At 51.0% G+C, this 26,406-nt stretch overlaps 1 protein-coding gene across 1 annotated transcript in view; it reads right to left on the bottom strand.

Annotated features, from left to right (window-relative positions):
- Nucleotides 1-26,406, bottom strand: part of MBIP (MAP3K12 binding inhibitory protein 1) — a 68,288-nt gene that overhangs the window by 20,938 nt on the left and 20,944 nt on the right. The window contains exons 3-4 of the mRNA XM_078659356.1: nucleotides 8,215-9,417; nucleotides 5,838-5,934 (exon numbers count right to left, since the gene is read on the bottom strand). Of these exons, the coding sequence (XP_078515482.1) occupies nucleotides 5,838-5,934; nucleotides 8,215-9,417 (1,300 nt within the window). The remainder of the gene's footprint in view (nucleotides 1-5,837; nucleotides 5,935-8,214; nucleotides 9,418-26,406) is intronic.

Genomic DNA, 26,406 nt, shown 5'->3' with positions numbered 1-26,406 from the left:
TTTACACTAAGGGGCTGTTAGAATGCAAACCAATGGCTTGGAGTCAATGGCATTCCAGCTCCAGACACTTTACACTAAGGGGCTGTTAGAATGCAAACCCAATGGCTTGGAGTCAATGGCATTCCAGCTCCAGACACTTTACACTAAGGGGCTGTTAGAATGCAAACCCAATGGCTTGGAGTCAATGGGATTCCAGCTCCAGACACTTTACACTAAGGGGCTGTTAGAATGCAAACCCAATGGCTTGGAGTCAATGGCATTCCAGCTCCAGACACTTTACACTAAGGGGCTGTTAGAATGCAAACCCTATGGCTTGGAGTCAACGGCATTCCAGCTCCAGACACTTTGCACTAAAGGGCTGTTAGAATGCAAACCCTATGGCTTGGAGTCAATGGCATTCCAGCTCCAGACACTTTACACTAAGGGGCTGTTAGAATGCAAACCCTATGGCTTCCAGACACTTTACACTAAGGGGCTGTTAGAATGTAAACCGTATGGCTTGGAGTCAACGGCATTCCAGCTCCAGACACTTTACACTAAGGGGCAGTTGGAATGCAAAACCAATGGCTTGAAGTCAACGGCATTCCAGCTCCAGACACTTTACACTAAGGGGCTGTTCGAGTGCAAACCCTATGGCTTGGAGTCAACGGCATTCCAGCTCCAGACACTTTACACTAAAGGGCTGTTAGAATACAAACCCTATGGCTTGGAGTCAACGGCATTCCAGCTCCAGACACTTTACACTAAAGGGCTGTTCGAATGCAAACCCAATGGCTTGGAGTCAATGGGATTCCAGCTCCAGACACTTTACACTAAGGGGCTGTTCGAATGCAAACCCAATGGCTTGGAGTCAACGGCATTCCAGCTCCAGACACTTTGCACTAAAGGGCTGTTAGAATGCAAACCCTATGGCTTGGAGTCAATGGCATTCCAGCTCCAGACACTTTACACTGAGGGGCTGTTAGAATGCAAACCCAAGGGCTTGGAGTCAATGGCATTCCAGCTCCAGACACTTTACACTAAGGGGCTGTTAGAATGCAAACCCAATGGCTTGGAGTCAATGGGATTCCAGCTCCAGACACTTTACACTAAGGGGCTGTTAGAATGCAAACCCTATGGCTTGGAGTCAATGGCATTCCAGCTCCAGACACTTTACACTAAGGGGCAGTTGGAATGCAAACCCAATGGCTTCCAGACACTTTACACTAAGGGGCTGTTAGAATGTAAACCGTATGGCTTGGAGTCAATGGCATTCCAGCTCCAGACACTTTACACTGAGGGGCAGTTGGAATGCAAACCCAATGGCTTGGAGTCAATGGTATTCCAGCTCCAGACACTTTACACTAAGAGGCTGTTAGAATGTAAACCATATGGCTTGGAGTCAACGGCATTCCAGCTCCAGACACTGTACACTAAGGAGCTGTTAGAATGCAAACCCAATTGCTTGGAGTCAATGGCATTCCGGCTCCAGACACTTTACACTAAGGGGCTGTTAGAATGCAAACCCAATTGCTTGGAGTCAATGGCATTCCAGCTCCAGACACTTTACACTAAGGGGCTGTTAGAATGCAAACCCTATGGCTTGGAGTCAACGGCATTCCAGCTCCAGACACTTTGCACTAAAGGGCTGTTAGAATGCAAACCCTATGGCTTGGAGTCAATGGCATTCCAGCTCCAGACACTTTACACTGAGGGGCTGTTAGAATGCAAACCCAAGGGCTTGGAGTCAATGGCATTCCAGCTCCAGACACTTTACACTAAGGGGCAGTTGGAATGCAAACCCAATGGCTTCCAGACACTTTACACTAAGGGGCTGTTAGAATGTAAACCGTATGGCTTGGAGTCAACGGCATTCCAGCTCCAGACACTTTACACTAAGGGGCTGTTATAATGCAAACTCAATGGCTTGGAGTCAATGGCATTCCAGCTCCAGACACTTGACACTAAGGGGCTGTTAGAATGCAAACCCTATGGCTTGGAGTCAATGGCATTCCAGCTCCAGACACTTTGCACTAAGGGACTGTTAGAATGCAAACCCTATGGCTTGGAGTCAACAGCATTCCAGCTACAGACACTTTACACTAAGGGGCTGTTATAATGCAAACTCAATGGCTTGGAGTCAATGGCATTCCAGCTCCAGACACTTGACACTAAGGGGCTGTTAGAATGCAAACCCTATGGCTTGGAGTCAATGGCATTCCAGCTCCAGACACTTTGCACTAAGGAGCTGTTAGAATGCAATCCCAATGGTTTGGAGTCAACGGCATTCCAGCTCCAGACACTTTATACTAAGGGGCTGTTAGAATGTAAACCGTATGGCTTGGAGTCAACGGCATTTCAGCTCCAGACACTTTACACTAAGGGGCAGTTGGAATGCAAACCCAATGGCTTCCAGACACTTTACACTAAGGGGCTGTTAGAATGTAAACCGTATGGCTTGGAGTCAACGGCATTTCAGCTCCAGACACTTTACACTAAGGGGCAGTTGGAATGCAAACCCAATGGCTTGGAGTCAATGGTATTCCAGCTCCAGACACTTTGCAGTAAGGGGCTGTCAGAATGTAAACCCTATGGCTTGGAGTCAATGGCATTCCAGCTCCAGACACTTTACACTAAGGTGCTGTTAGAAAGCAAACCCAAAGGCTTGGAGTCAATGGCATTCCAGCTCCAGACACTTTGCACTAAAGGGCTGTTCGAGTGGAAACCCTATGGCTTGGAGTCAACGGCATTCCAGCTCCAGACACTTTACACTAAGGAGATGTTAGAATGCAAACCCTATGGCTTGGAGTCAATGGCATTCCAACTCCAGACACTGTACACTAAGGGGCAGTAGGAATGCAAACCCAATGGTTGGAGTCAATGGCATTCCAGCTCCAGACACTTTGCACTAAGGGACTGTTAGAATGTAAACCCAACGGCTTGGAGTCAATGGCATTCCAGCGCCAGACACTTTGCACTAAGGGGCTGTAAAAATGCAAACCCAATGGCTTCCAGACACTTTACACTAAGGGGCTGTTAGAATGCAAACCCAATGGCTTGGAGTCAACGGCATTCCAGCGCCAGACACTTTATACTAAGGGGCTGCTAGAATGCAAACCCTATGGCTTGGAGTCAATGGCATTCCAGCTCCAGACACTTTGCACTAAGGGACTGTTGGAATGCAAACCCTATGGCTTGGAGTCAATGGCATTCCAGCTCCAGACACTTTGCACTAAAGGGCTGTTAGAAAGCAAAACCCTATGGTTTGGAGTCAACAGCATTTCAGCTCCAGACACTGTACACTAAGGAGATGTTAGAATGCAAACCTTATGGCTTGGAGTCAACGGCATTCCAGCTCCAGACACTGTACACTAAGGAGATGTTAGAATGCAAACCCTATGGCTTGGAGTCAACAGCATTCCAGCTCCAGACACTTTGCACTAAAGGGCTGTTCGAGTGCAAACCCAATGGCTTGGAGTGAATGGCATTCCAGCGCCAGACACTTTACACTAAGGGGCTGTTAGAATGCAAACCCAAAGGCTTGGAGTCAACGGCATTCCAGCGCCAGACACTTTACACTAAGGGGCTGTTAGAATGTAAACCCTATGGCTTGTTGGCAACGGCATTCCAGCTCCAGACACTTTACACTAAGGGGCTGTTAGAAAGCAAACCCAAAGGCTTGGAGTCAATGGCATTCCAGCGCCAGACACTTTACACTAAGGGGCTGTTAGAAAGCAAACCCAAAGGCTTGGAGTCAATGGCATTCCAGCGCCAGACACTTTACACTAAGGGGCTGTTAGAATGTAAACAGTATGGCTTGGAGTCAACGGCATTCCAGCTCCAGACACTTTACACTAAGGAGATGTTAGAATGCAAACCCAAAGGCTTGGAGTCAACGGCATTCCAGCTCCAGACACTTTACACTAAGGGGCTGTTAGAATGTAAACAGTATGGCTTGGAGTCAACGGCATTCCAGCTCCAGACACTTTACACTAAGGAGATGTTAGAATGCAAACCCAAAGGCTTGGAGTCAACGGCATTCCAGCTCCAGACACTTTACACTAAGGGGCTGTTAGAAAGCAAACCCAAAAGCTTGGAGTCAACGGCATTCCAGCTCCAGACACTTTACACTAAGGAGATGTTAGACTGCAAACCCAATGGCTTGGAGTCAACGGCATTCCAGCGCCAGACACTTTGCACTAAAGGGCTGTTAGAATGCAAACTCAATGGCTTGGAGGCAACGGCATTCCAGCTCCAGACACTGTACACTATGGGGCAGTTGGAATGCAAACCCAATGGCTTGGAGTCAATGGCATTCCAGCGCCAGACACTTTGCACTAACTCAATCCACATGGTCTGTATGACTCCTGAGCACCCACCATCTACCACTCGCACAAACGGCTGGTAAGGCTCTTGGGCACACACAGCAGCAATGATTCACACACACTGCTGACAACACTGCAGCAACCACCTACAGACAGCCAGTAAGACTCTCACCGTGGCAACCACCTGCGCACACAGACTCACTGCAGCAACCACGTGCATACGAAACCAGTAAGACTCTCACCGCAGCAACCACACGCAGCCAGTAAAACTCAACGCAGCAACGGCGCGCACACACACAGCCAGTAAGACTCTGACCGCGGCAACCACCTGCACACACACACAGCCAGTAAGACTCACTGCAGCAACCACCTGCACACAGCCAGTAAGACTCTCACTGTGGCAACCACCTGCACACACAGCCAGTAAGACTCACTGCAGCAACCACATGCATACAAAATGAGTAAGACTCTCACCGCAGCAACCACACGCAGCCAGTAAGACTCACTGCAGCAACCACATGCACAAACAGCCAGTAAGACGCTCACCGCAGGAACCACGCACACACACAGCCAGTAAGACTCACTGCAGCAACCACGTGCACACACAGCCAGTATGAGTTACCGCAACAACACACGCACAAACAGCTTGTAAGACTCTCACCACAGCAACCACACGCACAGAAAGCCAGCAAGACCCTCACCGCAGCAACCACGCGCACACAGCCAGTAAGACTCTCACCGGAGCAACCATGTGCATACACAGCCAGTACAATTCACCGCAGCAACCATGCGCACACTCAGCCAGTAAGACTCACCGCAGCAACCACGCGCACACAAAGCCAGTAAGACTCTCACTGCAGCAACTACGCGCACACACAGCCAGTAAAACTCACCGCAGCAACCACGTGCATACACAGCCAGTATGACTCACCGCAGCAACCACGCACAAACACAGCCAGTAGGACTCACAGCAGCAAACATGCACACCCAGCCAGTAAGACTCACCGCAGCAACCGCGTGCATACACAGCCAGTAAGACTCTCACTGCAGAAACTACACGCGCACACACAGCCAGTAAGACTCTCACCGGATCAACCAGGTGCATACACAGCCAGTACGACTCACCGCAGCAACCACACGCACACAGCCAGTAAGACTCACCGCAGCAACCACACGCACACACAGCCAGCAAGACTCTTGGGCAACTAGAAGCAACCCCTCTCGCACACAGCGGATATAACTGCTGAGCAAATAGCAACCACCGCACATATGACCATTAAGACTAGTGGGCAGACAGTAGCTATCCTTCATAAACATTGCCAGTAAATACCTGAGCAAGACTCTCACCGCAGCAACCACGTGCACAGGCCGGTAAGACATCAGAGCACACAGCGGAAAACCCTTGTGCACACGGTCAGTAAGACCACTGAGCACCCAGCACTGACCCCACATGCACAGCCAGAATATCCCTTGAGCACCAAGCCACCCCCCCCCCCCCTTATCCCCCCCACCCCTCTGGGTAGCTGGCACTACCTTGGTTACAATCAATCACATTGCAGAATTCGCGCACGTTGTTCTTGTTGATCTCAGCCTGTTTCCGCTCAATAAACGCCATTATGCGCCGGTCAATCTGTAAGGAAAAGACAGAAGATGAATACAAGCGAGGGAACTGTCGGGAGGAAGACAAAGCATCCATGCAGGAGATAGAGAAAGAAAGTGTGTGTGGGCAAGTTCAAGCCATGCTACAACCAATTCAATCCTCATAGTATTGATAAACCCTGTCAGAACCAAACACTATCTTTGTGAGGACTGGTGACTATCAGGACCAGTCCCCATAGTGTTTTAGTTACTTTCGAACAAACATATGCAGACAACATGTTCACTTCTCAAATTCCATATTCAACTATACTAATAACTGAATAACATATCTACTACTCAAATTACTTCATATTTATAATTCACCACCAATCCTTTATAGGCTCCCTGAATAGCATGCGTCAACAAGCGAGCGATAAATAAATAAAAACCTTTGTCCTACTCTATCCTTCTGCTATCATTCCAAATCCAAATAACTGACTAACCTATCCACACTTAAAATGTACTTGCATGTTTCACTATACTAATTAAACACTAATCCTCTGTGGGTCCCGGAGTAGCGTGCTACCCGCCGAAAAAGCGCTTCGACGCCTCGTCAGGGGTAGTAAGCGCTATATAAATGCAATTACAATACAATACAATACAATATGTGCTTCGGTGCACTTTTTTACAATTTACCCAGGGCCACTGGAATTATTATACGATTGTGCTGCATTTTTACATAATTATAGATTTGCTGCATTTGCCACATGATAAATCATCTGTGACATAACCTGCCAATTATAACAAAAAAAGTTTTTTAGTTTCTATCTCAAACGGTTAAAAAGTTACTAAAAACACAGAAACACGTCTTTCTGCGTAGTGACCTTTTGCAAGGCCGACTGGTCACATCTTTGTTGTTTCTTGCTATCTTTGAGTGGACCGATGAGTACCACTGAGCTGGGTCACAATAAACACCTGTAATTCAGAGCCAAGATATCCGTCCGGGTCAATGCGCGTTTTGCAAATACACGTTACATTATGTTAGGTTAACAAGTGTAAAAAGGATGCAATATTGTCCAAACATGTTGCATATTAGGCCCCTCAATTTGTTTTTTCTTGCCACATAATTTGGCCCTACTATGACGTATTATTATTCCAGTGTACCCCAATATCAAAGTGCATGTGGAGTTGGAATGGCAAACACACACTCGATTTTGATCAGTGGACAGTCCTCCTGAATATATAGGGATGACATTGTGATTGAGAATGTGTTTCTTTCTAGACATATACATCATTTTCAAAAGGTAAAGAACCCATACGGAAGGGGGTATGTGTGCATGTAGCTAACAGAGAGCGCGGAGCAGACCGCACCTACCAAAGGGACATGTTCTACCTGCTCTGAGCTGCAGGGGTGGAGGCTCCCCAATCAATGACACCCTCAAGGCAACATAGCAGCAACTGTCTGCTGACAATACAACTCTGTACTTACAGTTGACACTGTTGTCACCCTCTGTCACTGCCTTTAAAGGCCAGCTGTTCATACTTTAGTTCGAGCAGGATCTAATTTTTGGTGAATATTCGTTATTTGGACTAATGTTTTTACAAGCACATTACTAAAGCTCTCTTCAACCTTCATTGCTGCTACTAAGAGGTACAATTGAGTCCCTCCTCACACCACGACATGCCACAATAGAAGCGGGAAGTGTATGCATGACTGTGAATTACCCTGCTCCCAACTTGCCTCTGTCTGACCAGGTCCTGGATCCTGCTGTCAGCTGGAGGTGTGCCATGATTTATACAGATGTCAGAGCAGTGTCATAGGCTCCGCAGGAAGGGGGTTAACACAGAGTGTACCCCAATAATTCTTGAGGACATGGGGAGATAAGATGATTGGTGGCTGGTGATGCCAGGAATAGCACAAAGGCCTTTTAGCCTCTAATGTTGCAGAAGAGTTTGCCTCCAAGCATTCTCCATGAAAAATCCCTTGTGTCACCCACACCCAGGGTATGTATGTTTGTCTCTCATGAGGTGTGTGGCCTTAATTTTCACTGCCATCATTTTCTGCCTGTAAATTGAAAAAAGGTACTGCTCTGACTGGAAATAATTTGAGTTCAATTAACTGTGTTGTGAAGTATGAGTTACAGGCACTCTACCGCTTCCTGGAGTAAGCCTGGACTAATCATTCCCTGCTACCTTTGCAGAGTTAAGTGTACAAAGCAAGTTACCTGATTGTCCAGCTGGACTACAGCAGGCCCAGGGACACAAGTGTTAAAACAGTGGAGGAGTGGTCAAGGGGGAGGTGGTCATCTCTAGGTGCCCATGTTTCACTGACCTCTGCTTTCTGCGCCTTGATCTGCACCACCTCTTGATCGAAGCGAAGAGACGCAGCCATGGCACCACTCGTCCCTGGAGGCCCAGCTGCTGCTGCTTCCTCGCTGGTCTCTGCCCTGCTCCCCTCTGTGGTTTCTGCCTTCTTTGGAGAGGGCTCATTGGTGCCTACTGTGCTCCATTCCATGGCGTCGCCCCCATCCGTAGGACCGCAGGATACTCTCTTGCAACTCTCAGTGTTGCTTTCGATCGTAGCTTCTGCGCTCATTGCAGAGGCAGCTCTAATGTTTCTTTGGCTGGCATCATCAAGACACTCCAAGGAATCCCTCATGTTTGAAGGTCCAGGTGGTATTTTCTCCTCAGAGTCTGGGCCTCCTCCTTCTGTAGCATGGCATTCCATGGCATGCGTTCCGCTGGCACCTTCTGCAGGACACGTCATGGTGTCTTGCTCACCACAGGGACTAACATGTACCTTCTCATTAATCTCGGTGCTCTTTCCCTCTGTGGTCCCTGCACTCTTTGTAGAATCATTCTCCGAAGCAGTTTTGTCGACATCTTCAGCAGGGCACTCCATGTCGATTTGCATGTCGGTAGGTTCTTGGGGCACTTTCTCGTGAATCTCGGCACTTCTTGTCGCGGAATCCTCAGAGTCTGTTCTGCTGGCATCTTCAGCAGGGCACTCTAAGGCAACCTTCCTGTCTTCATGCCCAGGGGAGGCAGCCTTGCTTCTTTCCATGACTTCTGCACTCTTTCCAGAACCAACCTCACTCTCTGGTCTGCTGCAATCTTCAGCAGGGCACTCTAAAGCATCCTTCCTGTCTTCATGCCCAGGGGAGGCAGCCTTGCTTCTTTCCAGGACTTCTGCACTCTTTCCAGAACCAACCCCACTCTCTGGTCTGCTGCACTCTTCAGCAGGGCACTCAATAGTGGTGCTTCCAGCTTCCTTCAGGTCTTCTGGCTTTCTTCCTTGTGTGTTTTCTTCACTCTCCGCACACAAATCTGCTCTGTGAGAACCTTCAGCAAGAGTCTTTGTGGGGTGACTCCCATCTGCAGGGCCGCAGAGCCCTCCACCAGGAGTCTCGCCCCCGTTTCCTTCTGTGGGGTCTGCGCTTTTCACACAGGGGTCGCCATGGGTTGGTCTGCGGACATCTTCAGCAGGACACGCCTCTTCCACGTTTACAAACGCCTTCAGTTTATCTAAAAACGACTGAACAGATAAGACAGGAGATTAATCATCTTTAAATGTCATCTCACCAAGCTTCAATAAAAGCACTAAACTCCATCAGTTAGCTGTAGAACATCCACCTCAAGAACACTGAACCCCCCCAGAGCACAGCGACCACCATGAAGAGCCAGGCAATGGCCATGGCACAGTGACAGCAAGGACTGCTTCCTACAACTCAAACAGAGCCAGAAACTAGCAGACAGAACTCCACCATGAAGCGCCAGCCAATGACCATGGCACCGTGACAGCAAAGACTGCTTCCTACAACTCAAACAGAGCCAGAAACTAGCAGACAGAACTCCACCATGAAGCGCCAGCCAATGGCCATGGCACCATGACAGCAAAGACTGCTTCCTACAACTGAAACAGAGCCAGAAACTAGCGAAGAGAACTCCACCATGAAGCGCCAGCCAATGACCATGGCACAGTGACAGCAAAGACTGCTTCCTACAACTGAAACAGAGCCAGAAACTATCAGACAGAACTCCACCATGAAGCGCCAGCCAATGGCCATGGCACCGTGACAGCAAAGACTGCTTCCTACAACTGAAACAGAGCCAGAAACTAGCAGAGACACCTCCACCATGAAGCGCCAGCCAATGACCATGGCACAGTGACAGCAAAGACTGCTTCCTACAACTGAAACAGAGCCAGAAACTAGCAGACAGAACTCCACCATGAAGCGCCAGCCAATGACCATGGCACAGTGACAGCAAAGACTGCTTCCTACAACTGAAACAGAGCCAGAAACTAGCAGACAGAACTCCACCATGAAGCGCCAGCCAATGACCATGGCATAGTGACCGCAAAGACTGCTTCCTACAAACTGAAACAGAGCCAGAAACTAGCAGAGAGACCTCCACCATGAAGCGCCAGCCAATGACCATGGCACAGTGACAGCAAAGACTGCTTCCTACAACTGAAACAGAGCCAGAAACTAGCAGACAGAACTCCACCATGAAGCGCCAGCCAATGGCCATGGTACCGTGACCGCAAGGACGCCTTCCTACAACTGAAACAGAGCCAGAAACTAGCGGAGACACCTCCACCATGAAGCGCCAGCCAATGACCATGGCACAGTGACAGCAAAGACTGCTTCCTACAACTGAAACAGAGCCAGAAACTAGCGGAGACACCTCCACCATGAAGCGCCAGCCAATGACCATGGCACAGTGACAGCAAAGACTGCTTCCTACAACTGAAACAGAGCCAGAAACTAGCAGAGAGACCTCCACCATGAAGAGCCAGCCAATGGCCATGGCCGTGACAGCAAAGACGGCTTCCTACAACTGAAACAGAGCCAGAAACTAGCGGAGACACCTCCACCATGAAGCGCCAGCCAATGACCATGGCACAGTGACAGCAAAGACTGCTTCCTACAACTGAAACAGAGCCAGAAACTAGCGGAGAGACCTCCACCATGAAGCGCCAGCCAATGACCATGGCACAGTGACAGCAAAGACTGCTTCCTACAACTGAAACAGAGCCAGAAACTAGCAGAGAGACCTCCACCATGAAGAGCCAGCCAATGGCCATGGCCGTGACAGCAAAGACGGCTTCCTACAACTGAAACAGAGCCAGAAACTAGTGGAGACACCTCCACCATGAAGCGCCAGCCAATGACCATGGCACAGTGACAGCAAAGACTGCTTCCTACAACTGAAACAGAGCCAGAAACTAGCGGAGAGACCTCCACCATGAAGCGCCAGCCAATGACCATGGCACAGTGACAGCAAAGACTGCTTCCTACAACTGAAACAGAGCCAGAAACTAGCAGAGAGACCTCCACCATGAAGTGCCAGCAGGTCTTTACTTATAGACTGGTCATGTTGTGAACATTACACGTAGCAGGTCAGCTAGTGTTCCTTTCAGCAAAGCCTGACTTGTTGCCTCATCAGAAAATATTAAGAAGCAGTCATATCAGAAAGATGAAGCATACATGAAATGTGACGTCGAAAAGCGTTACATTCCTCATCACCCAATAGCACAGGAAATGACATCACTGGATCTCCCATAACCCATCTACACAGAAAGTAAGATCACTAAATTTACCATCATCCATCTGGGGAGGAACTGAGATTACTAGTTTTCCAGCCAAAACTGTATTTAAAAGAACAAGCCAAGCAAGAGGACTTCATTTAACATCACCCATCAACACAGGAAATTACATCACGGAGCCCCTCCCAGGACCTACTTAGCGGCAGCTGTAACACAGACACACAGCAGACACGCCAAAGGTGTGCCCCTTTGCGCCGGCCGGTACCTGGACAGCACCCAGTGCCAGAAACTCTGGTCTGATTACCGCCCACCGAAACTCCACAGCCCTCCTTAGAACGCCAGATGTTGGGCGCCATTCCCCCAACTGCTGTGTCATGACCCACACCACAGTAGAAGCTTTCACCGCCATCTACAGCCAGTTCTTCAGCAGCCCCGCAAATACCAACAATGCCCTCAAAGCACACTCCCAATACACAAGCACCAACAACACCTACACACCCACCCTACAACACACGCAACAGCAAACTTACAGTTAACACCCACTCATATGCGTGCTTCTCAACAAGCGGTCACTCAGCAAACACAACCGAAAAATGGGACCTGCTGAGTAGTGTTGGTTAAGACATACTCTTCATTACAGAGACCTGTCTCAACCCCTCATCAGCTCTCGGATATCACCATGGCAATACCAGCAGGTTACAAGATCGCTCAACAGAACCGCCTTCACATGCCAGGAGGAGGACTTGGTATCATCTACAAGGTATCCATCAAATGCACAACATCCACAGAGAATGCCACCCCATTCATGTAAATCTCTGAAAATGTCACCCCTTGCCAACCGGCCACCTGGACCATGAGCCACCTTTAGCAACCTCATCACCAACTTTGTTGCTTCGCTCATCAACTCCAAAGGCTACATTCTCCTCAGAGACCTCAACTTTCACCTGGATGGCCGGTATTGACCCCTGCTCCACATGACTCCTCAAAAGCCTGAGCAGCATTGAACTCACACAGCTCTTCCCAGTACCAACACACACCCAAGGCCAGAGACTAGACCCCAACTTCATCACAAGTGACAGCATCAAATACAACTCCACCACACCACTCACATGTACCGACCACTCCATCATCCACTTCTAAATCAACACACTTCAAGTCAACACCCTGTTCAGCACAGCATTCCAAGCCGCAGCTGGGGCAAAATAACAGAAGCAGGCAGGCTCAGTGCCCTCAGCACGGATTGACCTGGGCCCACAGGCAACATTGAGAAGGACTTCAAAAACTAGGTCAAGAACTGGGCGGACTCCCGGGCACTCATCAAACCAAACAACCATAATAGATCAAACAAGCAGGACAGCCAGTGCACAGAAGACCTCCGAAACACCAAACAACACTGTAAACAGCTAGAAAAGAAATGGAAGGCCAGCCACGACACCAATGACAGAATTATCTACAAGGCTGCACTCAGGCACTATCACCAGCAAATAAGAGACACCAAGACAAAAAACACTAGTGGACCGCACTGAAGGAAACTAACAGCTGCAAGGAGATTTTCTTCATTGTTAAGGATTTTACCTCACCCATAGCCACTGTCAATAATATTGCTGCCTCCCAACAACTCTGTGACAACTGATCCCACTTCTGCTGTAACAAAATAGCAAACATTTACAGCAACTTCGCAAACCAACCCAACTCCAGAGAACTTGTTGCTAACCTATCCACCACCAGCCAAGATGGCCATCTGGCAAATGGACAACCCTCACCAGAAACAGCACAGCTGCAACAATGTGGACCATCCATTCAGGGGCCCTAATGGATCCATGCTCTCACTACATCTACAACCTGGGATCACCATAAATAGGCACCACCCTGGCACCATTCATCAACACCTCCATCACATCTGCCACTTTTCGAGATGAATAGCAACTTGCAGAAATGAAAGCCTTACTAAAGAAGTCCACAGCTGACCCGAATCAAGCAAGCAACTTCCGACCCATCTCCTAGCTCACCTATCCAGCCAAAGTGATTAAGAAGCCCATCAACAAGCAACTCACAACCCACATCGAACTTCACCATCTTCTAGACAATACTCAATCAGGATTCAGAAAGAACCACAGTACCAAAACAGTACTCATTGTGGCCACTGACAAGATTCGAATCATCCTGGACTGAGGAGAAACAGCAGCCCTCATCTTGCTTGACCTTTTCGAGATCTTCGACACAGTATCACATAACACCCTCATCAGAAGACTTCACAAGATTAGCATACAAGGATCTGCTCTGAAATGGATCTGATGCTTCTTCACAGGAAGAACCAAGAAGTTCAGGCTGCCACCCTTCACGTAAGAGACCGGTATGCGGAGTCCCACAGGGTTCGTCCTTCAGCCCCACACTTTTCAACAGATACAGGACACAGATCACAAGACATCACTGTCTTCTCCTAAGCCGATGACACCCAACTCATCCTCTTCCTGACAGACAAAACCACCACCACCAGGACCAACTTTAACAACTGCAGGCCCATTGTAGAAGACTGTATGCAAACCAGCTACCTGCAGCTCAACTATGACAAGACGGAAGTATTGGGTTTCGGTAACAAGACCTCACCATAGAACTCCACCTCGTGGTCATCGGAGCTAGGACCAACACTCGGAGCCCATGCAAGAAATCTAGGGATCAACCTAGATGAAGATGACAAGCTCAACAATGCGGCTCAAGTCAACGCAGTGAACACATCCTGCTTTCACATCCTCTGCATGCTAAGAAAGATCTTAAAATGGATGCCTTAGAACACCAGATGGACCATCACGCAAGCACTCATCACCAGCAGGCTGGACTATGGCAACACTCTCTATGACGGTATCTCCAAACAACTCCTACACAGATTCCAGACCATCGAGAACACCGATGCATGTCTCATTTACGACCTTCCATGCAGCACCCACACCACAGCTCAAGAAGTTTCACTGACTCCCCATTCAGAAATAAGGTCAATTCAACCCTGTCACGCACACGTCCAAAGCCCTACTAAACACAGGCCCAAAATTCCTGAACAGCTGCATACACTTTCACCAACCCACCAGGCGCCTGTGCTCTGCCTCACACTTTGGCGTACACACTGACCACATCGGCAAAACTGGAGGTCGCTCATTCTTCTACATTGCACTCAAGACATGGGATGATGTCCCTCAATACATCAGCGCCTCCTGCCGACTCCTTCAGTTCCCCATGAAGCTGAAGACATGGCTCTTAAGCACCTTTGGGATCACACACCTACACACTAGCCCAAACCTTGGACACCCTCTTGGGTGATTGGTGCACTACTCAAATCAATGTAACATAACCAACCAAAAGTATATAAAAGAGGAGTTACTTTTGTTGTAATTTGTACTTTAAATGTAAAACAAATCTGTTGCATGGAGTGAAGGAGAAGAAAAGAGAAAAAGAAAAAAAATCAACATACCTTTATAGTTATTTGTTATATAAGGTCTTCCCCAGCGCTGAAAGTGAGAATAAAAGTAGAAAAAGTGCATTCTCAGTGCGAAGGAATGCTAGATTTGTGAAAATCCATTCATCAATCAATCAGGATTGGTATAGCGCAACTCCTCACCCTTGAGGGTCTCAAGGCGGGGGGGGGGGGGGCTCAGTTGAGTACTGAGGTCATCCGCAGAGCCAGGTCTTGAGGTCCTTCCTCAACTTGGGCAGTGTGGGGCTTGCCGGAGGTGGAGGGGAGGTTGTTCCAGGTCTTGGCTGTGAGGTAGGAGAAGGACTTTCCTCCCATTCTGGTCCTGTAGATGTATGGGCCGTGGCCAGAGAGAGGTCGGCTGATCAGAGGTGTCTTTTGGGTGGGTGGAAGGAGAGGCGGTTGTTTAGGTATGTTGGTCCGGTGTTGTGCAAGGCCTTGTATGCGAGGAGTTTGAAGGCGATTCTTCTTCCGACTGGGAGCTAGTGGAGACCATGTAGGTGTTGGGTGATGTACTTGCAACAGGGGATGTCGAGGACCTGTCTGGATGCAGCGTTCTGGACGGCCTGGAATTTATGAAGGAGTTTCTTGTTGATTCCGGCATGGAACGCGTTGCCGTAATCTAGCCTGCTAGTAATGAGAGCGTGAATTACTTTTTAGGGGGATTCGGATGGGATTCATCTGAACATCTTTTGAAGCATGCGGAGGGTGTTGAAGCAGGTCGAGGACACAGTGTTGATCTGGTGGTTCTGTCCGTTGGGGTGGGGGGGGGGTTCCTAGGGTGGGGGCCACCAGGAGTCATCGCATTCGGAGGGGGTGGAGCCCAGAAAGAGTACATTTTATTTTCTTAGAGTCGAGTTTCAGGCAGCTATTCTTCATCTAGGTGGCGACGGCTTTCATTCCTTCTTGAAAGTTGTGCTTGGTTATGTAGGGTTCATTGGTGAGGGAGAGGATAAGCTGGGTGTCGTCGGCGTCAGCTATGATGTTGAGCCCGTGGTTCCAAATGATGGTTGCGAGGGGGCCACGTAGATGTTGAAGAGGGTATCTGTGTCGTGGAGTCTGGTGGCTAGGGTCAGGTGTGAGACAGTGTCGAAGGCAGCCGAGAGGTCCCGGAGGATGAGGGCTATCGTTTCGCCCCAGTCGAGCACGGAGCAGATATCGTCGGTGGCGGCGAGAAGGGCAGTCTCGGTGCTGCAAAATCCAGTTTGGGAGATGTCCAGGACGTTGTTAGCTTTGATTAAGTTTGCTAGCTGGGTGCGGACTGCCTTTTCGATTACTTTGGCTGCGAATGGAAGCAGGGAGATGGGCCTGAAGTTTTTAAGGTCGATGGATCGTTTCTTCAGAAGGGAGTTGACCTTTACGTGTAGAAGTGTGGCTCAATGGTTAGAGCGGCAGACCCTGATGCAGAGGTCTAGCCCGGGACCAGGGTTCAATTCTCCGCCTAGGCGGGTCTTGGGCTCAAAATTCCACGGACCTGATAATTCTCGCCTCAGTGTCTATTCCAATCATGGAGTCCCACTCTGCAACTCTGGGCAATAGCTTGCTTAATCTCCACAACGGCCCCCACAACGCTAAGAATGCCTGGCCTCCACCTTGGGGGTGCCCAGGAGTGGACACCTCACAGGGAAAGCCAGGATGGGTTCCACAGCGGTATTCGTACAAGCGGTTTGAGACCCTTGCGGGTGAGTAGTGCGCTATACAAATATCAATTTACATTTTTTACATTTACGTGTTTCCAGTCATCCGGGAAGCAGGCGGTCTCAAAGGAACAGTTGATCGTCCAACGTAGTTCAGGTGCGATGGCCGAGATGGCTCTGTGGTAGATGTGGGGTGGGCAGGGACCAGAGGGTGCCCCGGAGTGGATGCTTTTCATGGTCTTCAATGTGTCTTCTGCCATGAGTGGGGTCCAATTGAGCAAGGTTTGTTGGGTGGTGTTGCTTGGACGTGGAGCAGGAGCGGTGTGGAGGTCATGGTTTTCAAAGCTGTCGTAGATCATCTTGGTCTTAAGGTGGAAGAAGGTGCTGCGTCTGTTGCAGGGGTCTTGGGAGGGTGGGACGTCTGCTGTTTCACTGCAGGGTTTGGTGAATTCCTTGTTGATGGAGAAGCGCTCTTTGGTATTGTGAGCGTTGGTGAGGATTCGGTCTCGGATGGATTTCTTCCTCGTGGATTTGATGAGATTCTGGTGTGCGGTGGTGGCTGCTCTGCAGGCGGCACGTTTTCGGGGTTCTGTTGTTCTTCCATGTCTTTTCAAGTAACCAGAGGGAACGTGTGACTTCTTGGAGCAAAGGGGTGTATCGACGTGCTTTCTTGATGTGACATCCTGTGCCTTTCTTGAGGGGGGCGAGTATGTCGGCGCAGTTTGTGATCCAGCGGTGAAGGTTGCGTGCTGCGGTGTTAGTGTCTTGGGTAGTCAGAGGTGGGGTGCTAATGAGGGCGAGGGTGAGCTGGTCTTCGGTGAGTTTGCTCCAGCTTCTACGGGGAAGGCAGGGGGCGTACTTGTGTACAGTGTTTTTTTAAAAAGATAGGTTGATGTAGTGGTGATCTGTCCAGAGGAGTTCCATGGTGTGAATGTAGGATACGCGGTTTCCTTCGGCAAAGACGGGGTCAGGTGTGTCCCGCTGTGTATGTGGGTGCGGTGACTAGTTGTTTGAGTCCTATGTTGGCGAGGTTCTCCTGGAGGGAGGCGGTGTTAGGCTCGTCATGGTTGTCCAGGTGGAAGTTTAGGTCTCTGAGTAGGATGTAGTCTATGGAGACGAGGGTGTGGGGTGCGAGGAGGTCGGTGATGGCGTTGGTGAAAGGAGCGTGGGCTGGGTAGCATGCTATTCCTAGTACATTTTTATACCGAAAATAAATTATAGAACCAAAAAAAAAGATAGAATAGTCCAATGGTTGCAAAGCAGTTTATCCCCACTACAAATGCCTTATTTCAAGGGTATGGACCCCATTAAGTGAAAGGCCACTCTTTGTAATTTTTCAAAAGGAAGAGCCTTAAGCCGTTTAGTTTTACTTCTTGCATGTGCAGCACGGGAGAATGCTATTGGTTACATATGAAAGTGAAATCAGTTGATAAGAGGAGTTAAACTGCAGCTCAGCACAAGTACTGAGTGAGCCTCAAAGATCCTGTGAATGTCTCGCGGGCTGGGCTATACCTGGTGGGATGAGTTAAAGGGAGGGTTTCCAGCTCAGCACAAGAAGTGGGCTATACCTGGTGGGAGGAGTTAAAGGGGAGGCTTTCCAGCTCAGCACAAGTACTGAGTGAGCCTCAAAGATCCTGTGAATGTCTCGCGGGCTGGGCATACCTGGTGGGAGGAGTTAAAGGGGAGGCTTTCCAGCTCAGCACAAGTACTGAGTGAGCCTCAAAGATCCTGTGAATGTCTCGCGGGCTGGGCATACCTGGTGGGATGAGTTAAAGGGAGGCTTTCCAGCTCAGCACAAGTACTGAGTGAGCCTCAAAGATCCTGTGAATGTCTCGCGGGCTGGGCATACCTGGTGAGATGAGTTAAAGGGAGGCTTTCCAGCTCAGCACAAGTACTGAGTGAGCCTCAAAGATCCTGTGAATGTCTCGCGGGCTGGGCATACCTGGTGGGATGAGTTAAAGGGGAGGCTTTCCAGCTCAGCACAAGTACTGAGTGAGCCTCAAAGATCCTGTGAATGTCTCGCGGGCTGGGCATACCTGGTGGGATGCGTTAAACTGTGGATTTCCAGCTCAGTACAAGTACGGAGTGAGCCTCAAAGATCCTGTGAATGTCTCGCGGGCTGGGCATACCTGGTGAGATGAGTTAAAGGGAGGCTTTCCAGCTCAGCACAAGTACTGAGTGAGCCTCAAAGATCCTGTGAATGTCTCGCGGGCTGGGCATACCTGGTGGGATGCGTTAAACTGTGGATTTCCAGCTCAGTACAAGTACGGAGTGAGCCTCAAAGATCCTGTGAATGTCTCGCGGGCTGGGCATACCTGGTGAGATGAGTTAAAGGGAGGCTTTCCAGCTCAGCACAAGTACTGAGTGAGCCTCAAAGATCCGGTGAATGTCTCACGAGCTGGCCATACCTGGTGGGAGGAGTTAAACGTCTGCTTTTCAGATCAGCACAAGGACTTAAGAGGCGGACAAGAGGCTCTGCTCTCTCTGCGCTGGAATCGAGACAGGCCTCAGAAACTGTTGTAATATCAAATTCAACATGTGGGTGGGGACACTGGGAAATTACCTGAACTTAGGCAACTCACAATCTTCTGTTTCTCCCGACAAAGTAGATATGTTTGAGTCCACTCTGTATTACTCTGCGGTGTGGAAGTACCACAGTGAGGTGATGCAGGCGGCTCCAATATATGAAACACTCTGGCTGATAAGAGCCTTGAAATGACACGGTAATACCACCTCATTTAAATGTGTAAAGGTAACACCACATGCACGAGTCTGAAGAGGATTGCGTTCGTATGCGAGAGCAGAATTTGCCACCTCATGGAAAGGTGGGTTTGTGCACACGGTTTCAGTGCCTCCATATGCCAGACGATGGATGCAGAGTCGTGTTTATGTCATTTCTGCTGCGAGTCACCAATACTCAAGACGAGAGATCCCCTCACACCAGGAGTGTCAGCTAGCCTGAAGCCTTGCATCTCTGCAGACAGACCAAAGAATACTCAGGCAGGGCTCAGCTTTGGATCTGTCCATCGTGGTAGGCTGAGGGGCTTCCTTTCCAAGCAGACGCGGGCTCTCTGCTGGCGAGATCAGGAAACCGCATTGGAAGCCTGTGGAGATCCCACATCAAGGCCCAGTGTCAGGCTTGAAGCCACTTCATTAGGACGTTATTCACGCACCCACTCAGGGCAGGCAGCTCCAGCCTCGTCGAGTGCCCGCGCTGTCACTCAGCCGACGCCTGGCAGAAATGCCAGGCCACTGCACACAAGTGCCGCACAGCGAGGTGCGTGGCTCGTGAAGTGCGTCAGGGGCTACCGTGCCACTCCAGCATTGCTCAAGAGGTGGGCGGCCTCTGCGATGATGTGTCATGAGAGAGAGAGGATGTCAGAACAGGGGTACTTTACTGAAACATTCATCGCTGGCCACGTGCAGAGAGCAGGTGAAGGGTCTATGATGAGCAAGTACTCATCAGCGAAGGAGGCGTCAATTGAAAGGTCTGAATATTTACACAGCTCTATCCAGTCATCAATGGCTCAGATTGAGCCTGCTTGTCATAGGTAACCTCACTGCTGAACCCCAGATGTGGCCGGGGAACTAGGCAGACACTTGCACCATTAAAGTCCTCCAGAGCAGCACTGACCCCTGTGGCAGAGTCTTGCCAGCCTTCTCCAGACACTCAGTCAATGCCACTCTCTTGATGGCCACTAGGTGGTGCTGCCGCCTCAGGAGCACAGTCCACACCACCATTACCAGCCACTAGATGTCACTGGAGCACACCAAGTCCAGTGCCATGCTGGTGCTAGACTTACTCCACCAGAAAACGAGCCAGCTGATCATTAAAGCTAAATTCTGTGGCCATGAAATCATGTACAATGACTGTGGCTTTCAAAGTGACTGTGTAACGGACGTGCAGCCAATGGAACAGTCTTGGGGTAGGGTGATGTTTAAGTGCAGACAGACGAGTCACCAGATGAGGACAGTTTAGGCATTTCTCTGGGGAGGCCAAGAAACATGTCCTTGCCTTAATCCAGTCAGGCCTTGATTACAGCAATATTCACAGGCACATGGTAAAGATCTTCAATGAAAGGAAGAACTCGTTTTAAGACCTTCAGCTGAAAGAAGTGGATGTTGGCCCCTAAGGCCATCTGAGTATCCAGAGACCACCTGGAGTCACATCGATGTCCACTTTTCATACCGAGAAGGCAAATGCTGGTTGATGGCCCATCACACGAGAGCAGGAGGAGGTAATCCAAGTGACAATTTCCTGCGTGGTGAGAAGAACTGTTGTTGCTAGGTTAAGCTTCTTTGGATTTGAAGAGACATCGCCAAATGAAATGTACTCTGTCTGGTTGCAAAGAGGAGGAGCGTTATGCAACAGGTAAAATTGTGCCCCCCAGATAGACTAAAGGGCGGAGTAAGAGTTTGGCGGTCCATAGGATGCTGAACCTGTGGTTAACCCTGGACGTAGTTCATGGGTTAGCACTACGTGCAGCTACGCGAAGTGCACTGCAAGCTAAGCGAACTGCGTAGTGCACTGTGCAAAATGCTGTTCGCACTGAATGCACAGTGCCGGATACTTGTCCGCACTGTGCCGTTAGTGCAAACCGCATCGTGCACAGTGCAAGCGTTCGTTTTCTGCTGCTCGAGTAGACTTCTACTTGAGCTGCAGCTTTCTTAACTGGTAGTTTCGTATCGTGAGCGGTCGCGAGCATACGCGACCACGCGCAATGAGAAACCTGACCTCCCTGCGTTGAGAATCTCACCAGGAGGTTTATTTTCCACGCTCGCGATCAGCAACTTGATGTTGCTGACCGCGAATGAGGAAAAAGTCTCGCCGGGATGGCATTTAGCTCGCTCGCGGTCGCCAACTTGACATTGAGGACCGCGAGCAAGCAAACAATGACTGCTTTGCATGTTTGCACTGTGCTACGTGCAATTCGCGTAGTGTGAAGTAGCGCAAACTTCGCGAGCGTAGCCTAGTACTTCGACCAGGGTTACCCATGGAGGTGTTCAGACTCTTACGGCCTTATGACTTTAGTGGTGTGTAAGTGGGGCCCACATGCTCCCACACCACCAAAGCCCAAACAGACTACAACTCTTTAAGTCGCTGGTGGGCAGTTCTTTGTCGTTGCCACAGCAGCGCCTTTAAAATAGGCACCATAATGGAAACATAAAAGCATGTTACTGCACGGACCGAAATGCACAATGTTGTGCATTTCGTTCCGTGCAGGACCATAGGAGTGCACCCCTGCATGCACCCAATGGCGCAAAGGCACTACGGTCCCCTTTGTGTCTTCACTGCCACGCTTTTCATGGTGGGCGCACTGCTATGAAAAGTGTGGTGGTGAGAAAACTCCAAATATGTTTGGCAGTGCCGAATGGGCACAGCCAGCACATTAGAGGTCAGACCACTCTACCACCGCCAGGGATTGTGGATCCCTGGCAGCAGCAGCGGTCCTGCGGCGGTCCAACCGCCACAATCCTGATGCGGAGGGCGGACCACCAGTCTGGCAGTCCGCCACCATGGGTTCAGCCGTCTATTGGACCGCCAAACTCTTAATAAGGCCCATAATTTGGCAGGCAGTTGCACCACAGGTTTGGCGGTCCCACAGCGGACTGTGCATTGTACCGTCTCCTGTGGGACCTCCAGACTCATATCAGGCCCCAATTAACTTTGCTAAGGGTACTTGCGGATATTAAACAACAACATGAACAATACTGACCCTGAAGGAAAACCACAACTGAGCTCCATGTGATCAGAGCAGAAATCAGGCAGTACCGACTGCTTTCAATCTTCCAGGAAAGACTTTACCAACTTAAGGAAAGGTTAGTAAATGACTACGGCTGCTGATGTAAAATTAGTGGACCCACACCACCACCAAGGAGCCTCGGACAATCACCAAATATGGTTCTTATATCATGTAGACTCATGTAAGCTATTCTCTGCCATACAAGTCTTTAAGGGCCTTCTTATTGTTCATTATCAGATATGAGAGCACCTTCAAATGTGTGTTCAGGATGGGAGCTGTACACAAAAATCTCTTGTATTTTCTGTAATAATCTATAATGCTGCTTCAGCTTCCTGTTGGACCATAATGTGTGATCCTAAGCAAATACTTCTTCCCTGAACCTCATTTATATTCATACACATAATTACTATCAACATAAGTCCACTGCACACCATGCTACATAATTCCACTCCACAAATCCACTCCACACCGCACAATTTCACACTACACAATTCCACAACTAACTATTCCAAATTAACCCACATAATTCTCCACCACATGCATCCAACTCCACAACACCTGGGTCACAAAGACATTGTCAGTTACAGCGCCAACAGCTCTAACTCTCGCAAAAGTGAGACCTAGTGGCTTTGCCAATGCTGGTTATTCTTCGAAAGAGGTTAGTTATATGCTTAAAGTACTTATGGGACAGCTGTACTTATTACTTAGAAAGAATGCTACCGCCCCCCCCCCCCCCCCCCACCACTAGCAGAGCATCCACTTGAGGAGGAAACTAGGTTAATGAAAGTGTAATAATTCTCTTAATCTGTGTGCTGCCTGCCAAATTTCCTGGATGCGGCTAAGGTCTGCCTGCTGATCTCAAAATGCTAGTTTATCTTTCAAGAAACCAGCTATATTCCAGGAAACCACTTTTAAACCAACATTAACTGTATTGCTGGTTCATATGCCCCAGTGGCGGCCACATTTTAGGGTAGCAGCAAGACAAGTCCACCTTCGGTCCTCACCTCTGCCTCCACGGATGAACATTCTTCTTTATCATCTAAAATGGATGTCCACCGACCCCCCTCTCTTATGGATACACTTTCCCTCAAGCCCCTCTCTCCCTATATTCAGTGACAAACTGTTCTCTGGTTGGCTGAGAAACTCGCGAATTGTGATGAAATCACTTCCTCAGACCCGGTGAATGGCCACAGCGCACCACTGAAATGTATCGATGTCCTCTTTCGGACACAATCCGTGAACAAATCGTTTTTCTGGCGCTAAAAATCGACTTTCCTGCTTTGATTTATGAACCTCGAGTCCTCATTTTTTCAGAGAGGTTATATCATTGGCTGAGCCGCTGGTCCTCTCGATGTGATTAACTCACACTAAATTCTTGATGGTTGCTTTCAAAAACATTGGTGTCATGATGATGACGCTTGGGTGATAAGGTCGAAACGCCATTAACGTTCTCTTTGGCAATTAAAGAGGGAGCAGTCATTGTATTAAGGATCCTGTAATTTTGATGATTACTGTTTATTATTCCTCTGCCATTGTGTCTGTTTATATACACTAGAATACTTGCTTTTATATGTTGATTACGTATAACCCCATGAGCACCATGTTATATGTTGTGTGATCTCTTTGTGTTTTGCAAAGAGTAATTTTAATAACACGAGGTTGTTTTGTCTGTGGGTACCTTTACTCGCATCTTAATTTTTCATGCGGTTATATATATGTATATATGTGTTAAATATAACCGCTTAATATATATATATATATATATATATATATATATATATATATATATAAAGAATTCTTCGTTGAACGGCTGTACCTAGTATATTGGTCAGTGCCCACGGTTCTGGGTGATAGGGCTGTCCCTGCTGCAGGCAGCCACCCCCACAACCCCAACCGTTCTCATATCCATCCGCCACAACCAGATCTCAACAATGCAGCTGCCCTGCAGCGCGGCCCAGGCTCCTTAGGGCGCCTTCATGAGGAACAATCTGAGGCTGTGGCACGACAGGCCAGAGGATTCCAGACGCCTCGATACAGCGCACTTTCCGTGTCCGGCTGCTCTCTGGAGTCTGGTAGCAAGGCAGCAGGTTTCAATCTGGTGGCCTCAGGCGCTGGTGCTATGGGGCAGCTGCACTCCGTGGCCTCAGGCGCTGGTGCCACTGGGCAGCTGCCCTCAGTGGCCTCGGGCGCCACTGCCCTCAGTGGCCTCGGGCGCTGGTGCCACTGCCCTCCTTGGCCTCAGGCGCAGGTGCCACGGGGCAGCTGCCCTCAGTGGCCTCGGGCCCTGGTGCCACGGGGCAGCTGCCCTCCGTGTCCTCGGGCGCTGGTGCCACTGGGCAGCTGCCCTCAGTAGCCTTGGGCGCTGGTGCCACGGGGCAGCTGCCCTCTGTGGCCTCGGGCGCTGGTGCCACGGGGCAGCTGCCCTCTGTGGCCTCGGGCGCTGGTGCCACGGGGCAGCTGCCCTCTGTGGCCTCGGGCGCTGGTGCCACGGGGCAGCTGCCCTCCGTGGCCTCGGGTGCTGGTGCCACGGGGCAGCTGCCCTCCGTGGCCTCGGGTACTGGTGCCACTGGGCAGCTGCCCTCCGTGGCCTCGGGCGCCACTGGGTAGCTGCCCTCCGTGGCCTCGGGCGCTGGTGCCACTGGGCAGCAGGTTTCAATCTGGTGGCCTCAGGCCCTGGTGCAATGGGGCAGCTGCCCTCCGTGGCCTCAGGCGCCGGTGCCACTGGGCAGCTGCCCTCAGTGGCCTCGGGCGCTGGTGCCACTGCCCTCCTTGGCCTCGGGCGCTGGTGCCACGGGGCAGCTGCCCTCAGTGGCCTCGGGCGCTGGTGCCACGGGGCAGCTGCCCTCCGTGTCCTCGGGCGCTGGTGCCACTGGGCAGCTGCCCTCCGTGTCCTCGGGCGCTGGTGCCACTGGGCAGCTGCCCTCAGTGGCCTTGGGCACTGGGCAGCTGCCCTCAGTGGCCTCAGGCGCTGGTGCCACTAGGCAGCTGCCCTCTGTGGCCTCGGGCGCTGGTGCCACGGGGCAGCTGCCCTCCGTGTCCTCGGGCGCTGGTGCCACTGGACAGCTGCCCTCCGTGTCCTCGGGCGCTGGTGCCACTGGGCAGCTGCCCTCCGTGTCCTCGGGCGCTGGTGCCACTGGGCAGCTGCCCTCAGTGGCCTTGGGCACTGGGCAGCTGCCCTCAGTGGCCTCGGGCGCTGGTGCCACTGCCCTCCTTGGCCTCGGGCGCTGGTGCCACGGGGCAGCTGCCCTCAGTGGCCTCGGGCGCTGGTGCCACTGGACAGCTGCCCTCCGTGTCCTCGGGCGCTGGTGCCACTGGGCAGCTGCCCTCCGTGTCCTCGGGCGCTGGTACCACTGGGCAGCTGCCCTCAGTGGCCTTGGGCACTGGGCAGCTGCCCTCAGTGGCCTCAGGCGCTGGTGCCACGGGGCAGCTGCCCTCCGTGGCCTCGGGTGCTGGTGCCACGGGGCAGCTGCCCTCAGTGGCCTCGGGCTCTGGTGCCACGGGGCAGCTGCCCTCAGTGGCCTCGGGCGCTGGTGCCACTGGGCAGCTGCCCTCCGTGGCCTCAGGCGCTGGTGCCACTGGGCAGCTGCCCTCCGTGGCCTCGGGCGCTGGTGCCACTGGACTCAGTGGCCTCGGGGGCTGGTGCCACTGCCCTCCGTGGCCTCGGGGGCTGGTGCCACTGCCCTCCGTGGCCTCAGGGGCTGGTGCCACTGCCCTCCGTGGCCTCAGGGGCTGGTGCCACTGCCCTCCGTGGCCTCGGGGGCTGGTGCCACTGCCCTCCGTGGCCTCGGGGGCTGGTGCCACTGCCCTCCGTGGCCTCAGGCGCTGGTGCCCTCAGTGGCCTTGGGCACTGGTGCCACTGGGCAGCTGCCCTCCGAGGCCTCGGGCGCTGGTGCCACTGGGCAGCTGCCCTCTGTGGCCTCGGGCGCTGGTGCCACTGGGCAGCAGGTTTCAATCTGGTGGCCTCAGGCGCTGGTGCCATGGGGCAGCTGCCCTCAGTGGCCTCGGGCGCTGGTGCCACTGCCCTCCGTGGCCTCGGGGGCTGGTGCCACTGACCTCCGTGGCCTCGGGGGCTGGTGCCACTGGGCAGCTGCCCTCAGTGACCTTGGGCGCTGGTGCCACTGGGCAGCTG

Source organism: Lissotriton helveticus, chromosome 9 (assembly GCF_964261635.1).
Source record: "Lissotriton helveticus chromosome 9, aLisHel1.1, whole genome shotgun sequence".
NCBI lineage: Eukaryota > Metazoa > Chordata > Amphibia > Caudata > Salamandridae > Lissotriton > Lissotriton helveticus.
This window is presented reverse-complemented; position numbering and strand designations above follow the sequence as displayed.